We start from the raw sequence: 9,945 nt of genomic DNA on the forward strand, positions 1-9,945 counted from the left end.
CCAGCACTCTGGAGGCAGGACTGGGAGGATCACTGGTTCCGGGCCAGCCTGGGCCACATAGCAAGACAGTCTCAAAAAACCCATTCATAACAGTAGTTGATACTGAGAAAAGTTAGTTATACCAATACAATGATGGGTTGACTCTTTCTTAACATGAGGGATGTTTCACCTTGCGTTGAAACAGGGGTCCTGTCCTGCCCTGGCCTCGGCCAATAAAGCGCATGTTCCTTCCTCCCTCATTTAAATACCATCATATGGGCTGAGGCTATTACTCAATGGTAGAGCATTTGCCTAGTATGTGCAAGGCCCTGAGTTCAATTTCCAACTCCATCAGAGCAATAAAGAAGAAAATAAAATTTCATTCATATATTTAAAACCTTAGTTCTTTGATGAATTCTATAAATGTTCTTTCTATGCATCTCAGCCACTCTGAACATAACTTGATTGAGCTGTGATTCACATACCATAATAACGTTCACCTGATTAAAGAGTACAGTTTCGTGATTTTTAATATATTCCACGAGTGGTCAAGAGATGGCTCAACAGGTAAAAGCACTTGCCCACCGTGACAACCTGAATTCCATCTTCAGGACCCACACAGGGGAAGACGGGAACTGATACCAGCAAATTGTGCTTGGTTTCCACATGCTCACTGTGGCGTGTGCACGCACACACACACACACGAATGAATAAATAAATGTAATTTTGATATTTTATTAAAATAGTTATGTCAACACCGTGATCTAAATCCAGACCGTTTGATTATCGTGAAGGCCTGTGTCCTTTAGCAGTCACATCCAGCACTTCCCATCTGTTCCGAGATCCAAAGACTCAGGAATCCCCTTTCTGTGTAGATGTGCCTGTTCTTGGCACTGCATACGACTGATCCTGTGACGTGTGGCCTTCTGTGTCTGACTTCTTCCGCTGAACATGGTTTAAAACTCATCTTTGTTGTGGTTGCATCTTGCTTCCTTCCTTTCTGTGACTGAATAATATTCCATGGATAGTTATCTATCCTATTTTGTAATCTAGTCATGAGGTGATAGTCACTTGGCTTGTGTCTGCTTTTTGGCTATATGATTAATGTTCACATGCATGGTTTTGGGTGAGCATACATTTCAGTTTCTCTTCAACATAACTAAGAATGGAATTGCGGCTGTTTTCTGTAGCCCCTGCTGCATTTCATCCCCATCCCCAACACTGCACCACTCTTGCCTGCCGTTGTGCTTGTGGGCATTCTGGTGAATGTGAGGGGTCCTCTCACTGCACTTTTGATTTGTGTCTCCCTCTGACCAGTGATAGATACTGAGCTTCTTCTCCTGTGGTTGTTGATATTTATGTGTCTTCCTTGGAGAAACCCCTGTTCGAATGTTTGGCCATTTTTGTTGGGTTATTTGAAACACAAAAAGTTGTAGTGTGATAAAATCAATTAATATGGGGTTATTTTTCTTCTATTTCTTGTGCTTTTGATGTACTAAGAAACCATTATATAACCCATGATCACAAAGACATGTATAAGCTTTTACTATAAGGTATTTGAAAATGGATTTTTCTGTACAGTAAGGATGAAGCTTCATTGTTTTTCACATGTGAAAGTTCAGTTGTCTCAGTGTCATTGATAGGACCAATTTTCCCCCATGGAATTATCTTGGCACCTCTGTGTAAATCTTATTTCTCAGCACTCCTTAGTAACTTGCCTCCTAAGTAGCTGATAATTGGGGAAGAACAGCAGAGTCTCGGGCTTAATATGTCTTATAGTGCACCGTCTAGCTTCTCTGACTATGGCTTTTGGAGTCAGGCACACTTTCTAATTATAAGCCCTTTGGAAATGTCATTTCCTTTCTATGTTAAGATATTAAAGATGCCAGTGACAGCTTTTATATTTTTTTTTTCTTGGTTAAAGTGTTCGCTGTGCCGTCGTATTGGCATGTTAACATAAGTCAAATAATGGAAAATGAATTCTTAGAGAACACAGAACACATGTCCTGCCCTCTGCCATGGACACTGCAGAATAGATCAGCCAGTCTTCGTGCTTTTCCCAGGCATCCCAGGCATCGGAACTTCTGTGCTTTTAGACTCTGTAACTAGACCATGTGCCAGAGTGCTGCTCCGGATGTTCGTTCTTGGTGTTCAGGAAGCAGTCCTTGCCTGTAAGTAACTCTGCTTCCCTTGCAGTCTGATAGCCACTACTCCAGCCACTCAAGCAGCAACACCCTCTCCAGCAACGCCTCGAGTGTGCACAGTGACGACAAGTGGTACGACGGGGATCGCACGGAATCAGAGCTCAACAGCTATAACTACCTGCAGGGCACCTCTGCTGACAGTGGTATCGACACCACCTCCTATGGCCCTAGCCATGGCAGCACAGCCTCCCTGGGGGCCGCCTCGTCCCCTCGCTCGGGGCCAGGCAAGGAGAAGGTGGCACCCCTGTGGCACAGCTCCAGCGAAGTGCTCTCCCTGGCAGATCGGACTTTAGAGACCGAGAGCCACGGCATGGACCGGAAAACAGAGTCCTCCCTGAGCCTGGACATCCATAGCAAGAGCCAGGCTGGCTCCAGCCCGCTGACCAGGGAGAACAGCACCTTCAGCATAAATGAGGTGGCATCTCACACCAGGTAACTGTTCTGAGCCTCTGCCTGCCCTGCCCCGCTGCCTGCCTTGTCCCATAGGTTGCAACCCTCTTCCCACGTCAGTGTGCACAGGATGCATACTGTGTTTTATGTACATCTATTTTAAAACTCTGTATTTTTACATATTTTACACCATTTATTGGCCAGCATAATAGATTAGCAATCCTAATGTATTATTTTAAACTGGGAGAAAATTTTGCAGATTTATTCATTGTAAAGTTAAATTTTTTTTTTTTTAATTTTGCTAACTGCATTTCAGAATTAGGAATTTTCTAATTTTAGTTTTCAGCATTGATAGATGGGAATTTAGAGTGCAACAGACTTTTGAAAATACTTAAAAGTCTTGATTATTTTTACAAAAGGCTCTTTGCTAAGACCCCACAGCCTTTCGCATGATGCCAGCACAACTTTCCTCTGCCTCACTCACTAGACCATCACTTACCCCGCGTTTACACTGTAGCTTTTTTCAGCATTTGGCTCCTGATTGAATCATCAAGGGTAGCGATGTCTATCAGAAAAGCATAGCTAAAGCTCCACACACCTCTTCCACCTTTCAGAACTGCAAGCGCACATTCCCATGTCCTTGATCATTGCTCCATTAAGAAAAATAATTACTTTTTTCATTTCCTTAAAATCCAAAGTGTGATAGGACTCCTGTCCTGGGGAGGAAGCAATGCCTGGCTGTCCTAGGTCCCTGCATCTCTGGCTGTTTCTCCCTTTACATCTCACTATTGTCAGTCACTGGTCAACTTGTGTGACCATCTCTCTAACTCCACAGAAAAATAGCAGAGAAACTTACCTTCCAATTTTTCCAAATGAGAAGCCGTGTATATAATCCTGGTAAGCTCCCAATCACCCTAATGGGAGAAGACATCTTCTAGTTAGTTCCCGCCTAGTTTAATATGCAGCCTTCTCACTGTGTCTCATTCTTGCTGAAAAGTTTGTAAGTTTCCCTCCTTCAAATTCTAGGCTGTATAGAAGGAAGCATTTCACAAGTTGTATTTCTGTCTGCCATTCCCACACTCCAGATTTTAAAAGGATTGTGATGGTCTGGAAACTCTGTGGCCCTCAAGCAGAAATAAACTTGAGAAAGTGGCCTCAGGATTTTGAATAGCTAGCTTCCTGTTGTCCTTCCTCCGTTCAGGAAGTAGAGTATTTGTCTCATCTCGGGCAAGGGATGTGCAAAACAGCCAGGCATGGTGACACATGCCTTTGAACCCAGCAGAGGCAGAAGCAGGCAGATCTCTGTGAGATCGTGGCCAGTCTGGTCTACATAGAGAGTTCTAGGACAGCTGGGGTTGCAGGGAGACCCTGTCTTAAAAAACAAAAAGCAAAACAGAAAGCTGGACATTGTATGCCACCGGAAGCATAGACAGACCCACATGCCACATGGCAGAATTACCATGCATGCTGTTTCTGGTGTGTCCATCCATCTTGTTAACCATATAGACTGTGCCCACCTTGAACATTTTTCAGATCATATTGGCTTCTCTGTAGTTTCTAGAAACCTGGACTGAAGAGAGAACTCCGGTGTGATGTAAATCAGAAATTCGAAAGGGATTATCCAAAGTGGATAATCCAGTGTGGTCATGGGGCAAGATTGGAAAGGCCAGGCCCTGGCACTAAACCACACTACACTGTAGCCTTGCCACTGCCAAGTTCTGGGATCTACAACTGAAAGCAGGCACCTGGGTCTTCATTGTCCAAGTGTGCTGACCAGAGCTGCCACAGCCTCAGAAAGGATTATCTAGATTTTGTGCCTCGGATAGGCTCATGTGGAGTCACTGAAGTCATTGCATAGAAATATCTCCTCTATTGGAAGTCAGACTTACTAGAGAAGAATGCGGCCTTTCAGGAGGGTGGCAGGGCTTCCCACCCACCGGAGGCTTGAGTCACACTGGTTTCTAGACTCTGGTAAACAGGCTTGCTTTGCACTTCAGTCTGTTGGTCTTGGCAGAGTGAGTTGGATAATCAGAGCTTTAATAACCTCCCTTTTCTGGAAGAAAAGGGGACTTAGCCACCAAATCTACATTGCTAAAATCACAGCAAATTAGAGTGTTTGTGTCCTCAGAAGACAGGAACAGCAATTAATGTGAAGATCTCTTGACAGTGCATAAAAGAGCTTGTACCTGGAACTTGGTGACAAAAATCTAAATTGCAGTGATTAAGTTCCCTTGCATATTTCTGGCTGGGCTGGGCCTTCTCCCCTCTGTCCTCCAGTCTCCCTATTGATGGTTGTGCAGGGTTTTTGTGACACTCTCCCCCTCTTAAGAACTGCATTAATGCAGGTTGGTAATTACAGAGGGTTGTTATATTTGAATGTCATTAAGAGAAGCCATTCCTGCAGATAACTTGCTGCAGTTGCAAAAGCCTGTTAATTTAAAGCATTGCGAGAGTGAAAGCCTGCTAACTTTTCATGTTTACTTTTTGATAATGGCTTTGTCCCTTGGTGAGCATAAGAAAGGTGAAGATAGCTCTAATTTTAGTGCATTCTTACTAGCCGGAATCTTTATTTTCTTAAGCATTCTGGCCTTGGCAGTGGGCAAGTATACAGAGCACCCCCTCAGCTTAATAGAAACTGTAACATAAAGACCCCTCTCAGTTAACATAAAATGTTCTAGTCCTGCTGGCCTTGGGGATGCCGAGTGCTAGAACTAGACTTGAGCCCCGCCCTTACATAAAGCTACATAGTCCACACCATACATGTACATAATACACCTGTGTTAGTCAGACTTTTGTAACTGTGACAAAATACCTGACACAAACAACTCACCGGAGGAAAGGTTCATCCATAGTTTCAAAGGTTTTAATCCAAGCTGGGCTGGATCTGTCGTTTTGGGATGAGGTGAAACAACATCATGGAAGCAGGAATGAAGGAAAGACTGCTCACCCCACGGTAGCCAGGAAGTGGGGAGGCAAATAAAGAGGGGCACCAAGAGCACACCCTCAGTAAGCTGTTTACCAACTAGGCCCCACCCCCAGTTTTCATCACCTCCCAATCTTGCCTTTATAGGGGCTGGAGAAATGGCTCAGTGGTTGTGAGCACTGGCTCAGTTCCCAGCACCCACATAGCAGCTAACACCTGTCGGTAACTCCAGTTCCAGGGGATCTGCCACCTTCTTCAGGCCTCTGAGAGTATTTATATACATGAAGGCGAAACAGCCATGCACTTAAAAATAAATGAATTAAAAATAATAACGCCTTTATAAGTCCACCGTGGATCACTCACTCCACTATCAGGTCAGTGCCTTCATGATTCAGTCCCCTCTGAGTGATTGGTCAGCAAGCCTTTGATGCGTCAGCCTTTCAGGATACTTCACACTGAACTCACATTTTTCTCTGTAACATGCCAACCTGGCTTGTGTTGGTACCCAGACCTTTTCAGCCACTCTACTTGCCTCAGAACTCTTCCTTTGCCCCCTGAGAGCCTAAAGCCAGTGGATACCCACTTAAGCCAGTCACATACTCATTTTACTATCACCTAGTACATACCCTAAACACCTGTGCTCATGGGGTCACTCAGGATCAGCAGGTGCTCCTAACCTCAACTCGTGACTGTTCAAGAAAACAGTACATTTCAAAACTTGATATACGGACACACCTGCTTTCCTGTATGGGGTTGGTATTTAAGTGTATTAATACTTAAAGGCCTCGTTTGTATAGCATGAACTTTTAGGAAGTTATTTCTCTACAAAAATTCTAGAAATCTTTAAAATGTAATAAAGGGAGGGACTTCATAACACTTTACATGCTGCTGTCAGCCAGAACCTGTATAGTGGTCTCTAAAGCATCTTCTGCATCACTCATTCCCTGGACTGTGTGTATACGACTTTGGCCCACCCAGTTCTTGGGAAGAGTAGCTCTCTTTCCTGCAATCACTTGGATTTCCTCCTGCCAGCTTAGTCATCGGACTCCACATTGGTTTTCCCCCAGTGCTTTGGAATTAGTGTCTCCTGAAGCCCTCCAGAATTGTGGGCTTAGTAGTGGATGTGGTAGAGAATTGGCCAGCACTGAACAGTGGGAGGAGTCCTGCTTAATCACTATCCTCCGCATTATCTGTCACCCAAAGTCTTGTTATTTGTTGAAGCAGTCACAGGAAACCCTATCAGACCCCCTCCCCTTGGTATGGAGCCATTATTCAGCCTTTGCCCAGACTTTGCCACAGCCATTTGGCAGGTGACTAATTGTTGCTTTTCCCCCTTTGGGGAAATATCATCCTTACTAGGTCAGGCCTGCCTGAGACTCATGCCCTCATATCATGCCTGAATAGTAGATGGTTCTCAGCACCCCTCTGGCAGCTTCCAGCAGCAGACAGTGAGCAGCAGCTGTTGATGCACGGGGAGGAGTAGTCTCTGCAGTGATGCAGACATTCAGAACAGCTTCCCCAGCCCTCAAAGGTTTGGTACATGGAACTTTGGTGACACCTGTGCTCCCCCATCCCTGGTGACTCATCTGTTTGCAGAGTCAGTAGACAGATGCAAGCAGCGCCCACCATGAATAGTGTCCTTTCTGCAGGCAGCCAGTCCCTTCTGTAGAGTTCTCCACAAGGCACTCGCAAAATACCCAGGCTGCACCACATTTGCCAGTGGCCTCTGTTGAGGCTCCTTTGAGTCAAGATGAGAAGTCTGGACTGGTTCGGACTGGCTCAGACTCTCAGCTACCCTGTTGCCCCTTCTCGTTTTGTGTGTAGTAATATATGTACATCCTCAAAATATTTGTCCTGACATGGCCAAGGTCCAAAGTTATTCCATATTTAGGAAAGGGAGAGTTGATGTGAAAATGGAAGCTGTGGTCTCTCACAGACTCTAGGAACATCCTGACTGAATTCTCAGTGATCGGTTTGTCCATGCTCGCAGGTAAATGCACTTCATACAGTGAGAAAAGTAAGAGATACCACATGTGTCACCTCCAGTGTGCCTACTTCCTCCTCTTCTTCCTTAGTCCTGGCTTATTACCTTTTTACACAATTCTTAGAATGGATTTAGGGCACTGTGGGTAAGACAGAGTTACAATATAGTGAATTAACAAGAGTCTCCAGGATAATTAAACAGCCTGGTTATATAGTTCCCTTTAAGCATGGAGCTGTCAACTTCCTCTTAGCTGTAGTATAATTAAACTCCTTCAGACTCTCCAAGGTAAAGCATGTGGCTGCATGTCTTTGAAGTAGTCTGAGGCCAGCAGGGTGGTCAGCTTCAAGGAGACTGAAGCCATATAGAAAGAAGGAGGCAGACCCATTTTAAAAATATGTTATCTATTATTTTTATTTTATGTATGAGTGTGTTGCGTGCATGTGTGTAAGTTCACCCGCGTTGTGCAGTGCCTGTGGAGGTCAGAAGTGGGCATCCGATTCCTGGAACTGGAGTTACAGATGGTTGTTAGCTACCATGTGGGTGCAGGAATCTGAACCCAGGTCCTCTGCAAGAGAAGTCATTGCTCTTAACCACTGGGCCATCTCTCCAGCCCTGAGACAGACCCATTTTCAAATATGAGGGGTTTGCAAGCTCATGTAGTTAGTTGTTCTTTTAACTCCAGGAACAAGAGAATCCTTCTGAAATGTTTCAAAATACAGATTTCTTTGGCTCTAGAAAATCTTACGTGAGCCCTGGACCTCCCCACTGGGGAGCTCACTTTAGGGGAGATTTTGCCAAGTCTCTGGACATCTCCCCAGCTCTGTTCCATTAGCATCTCTGGAGTTAGAAATCAAGGGCAGGGGTTTTAGAAGTGTTCCCAGGGGATGCTCTGTGTCTACTGAAAGCTTGACTTCTGCTGTCAGGAGTTCTATACATTAAGGAAGACCGGCCAGTGAATCATTTGGTTTTGCTTGTACCTTTGTTCCCAGATCTACTCAGCTGTTAAATAGGACTGTCTGGTTATAACCATTAGTGAACAAACGTGTGCTGGCATTTCCTGCCTGGGACCTAGTGGCTGCCACCGTGTTCATAGATAAAGCCAGCAGTCCAGTCCAGTGGTCATATTTAAGCAGTTATCCTGCTGAGGATGCACTGTGAACTGAAGCATCATTTGTAGACTTAATAATCTCTTACAATAAAAATAAAGCAGCATCTAGTTTTAAATACAGCTTGAGTAAAACACACTATCTGCACGCGTAATCATCCTTAAAATTTAAAATGGATTATAGCTCACCACCGATATGTTATATTATGATATGTTGAATGCTTACAAGTGCCAAGGACTATTCTAGGCATGAGGAATGTAGTATTGAGCAAGACAAAAAAAAAAAAAATCTCAGCCTTCATGGAGCATACGTTTAAATAGGGACACAGTGCAAAGTTGATATAAGTATGTGCATACTGCGTAGTGACAGATGCAGAGGAGAAACACTTTGTTCAGTTTTGGTGAGAGCCTACTGGGTTCCTGGGAGTGTTAGATACATGAAAATAAATTCCTGCCTTCAGAGAGACTGTAATTGGGGTGGGAGAGAGGGCTCATTGGTTAAAGGGACGAGCTGCTCTTGTAGAGGGTCTCGGTTAGTTCCCAGCACCCACATGGCAGCTGACTATCTTCCAGGGTATCTGATGCCCTCATCTGACCTCTTTGGCCATTGTACAACATGAGTTCACTTACATGCAGGCAAGACACATGTAAAAATAAGTTTTTAGAAAAAATTTAAAGAATCCATAGAGACTGTATTCTAGGGGGCTGGAGGGATGACTCAGCACTTAAGAGCATGTATTGGTTTTACACAGAACCCACATCAGGCAGCTCAGAATTGCCTGTGACTCCAGCTCGAGAGAGAGCAGACACTTTAGGCCTCTGAAGGCATTGCACTCACATATACATACCTGTATGCAAACATACACATGCCCATGATTTAAAATGAAAGCTTTAAAAAAGAGCCTGTATTGGACTAGAGAAATGGCTCAGCAGTTAAGAACACTGAATGTTCCTGCAGAAGACCCGGGTTCGAATCCCAGCACCCACATGGCAGCTAACAACAGTCCATAACTCCAGTTCCAGGGGATCCAACAGCCTCTTCTGTCCTCCGTGGGCATTGTACAACAGGGGTACACTTACCTACATGCAGGCAATACATGCATACACATAAAAATATAAAAATAGGGCCGGGCTTGGTAGCACACGCCTTTAATCCCAGCACTAGGGAGGCAGAGGCAGGCGGATCTTTGTGAGTTGGAGGCCAGCCTGGTCTACATAGTGAGTTCCAGGACAGCTGGGGCCACAGGGAGACCCTGTTTCAAAAAGACCAAAAAAATTTTTTTTTAAGTTAAAAAAAAATTACTAGAAAAGTGAAGTGAAAAAACACCTTGCATTACCAAATGCGAGTCCAATTTTTTTC

At 44.5% G+C, this 9,945-nt stretch overlaps 1 protein-coding gene across 11 annotated transcripts in view; it reads left to right on the plus strand.

Annotated features, from left to right (window-relative positions):
- Sipa1l1 (signal induced proliferation associated 1 like 1) overlaps positions 1 to 9,945 on the plus strand; it is a 315,687-nt gene that overhangs the window by 287,591 nt on the left and 18,151 nt on the right. For all 11 annotated transcript variants that reach the window (XM_029558705.1, XM_008823218.3, XM_029558713.1 and 8 more), the window contains one exon: positions 2,176 to 2,615. In XM_029558705.1, the coding sequence (XP_029414565.1) occupies positions 2,176 to 2,615 (440 nt within the window). The remainder of the gene's footprint in view (positions 1 to 2,175; positions 2,616 to 9,945) is intronic.

Source organism: Nannospalax galili, unplaced genomic scaffold (assembly GCF_000622305.1).
Source record: "Nannospalax galili isolate Female #2095 unplaced genomic scaffold, S.galili_v1.0 scaffold1129, whole genome shotgun sequence".
In the NCBI taxonomy this organism is placed as follows: Eukaryota; Metazoa; Chordata; class Mammalia; order Rodentia; family Spalacidae; genus Nannospalax; species Nannospalax galili.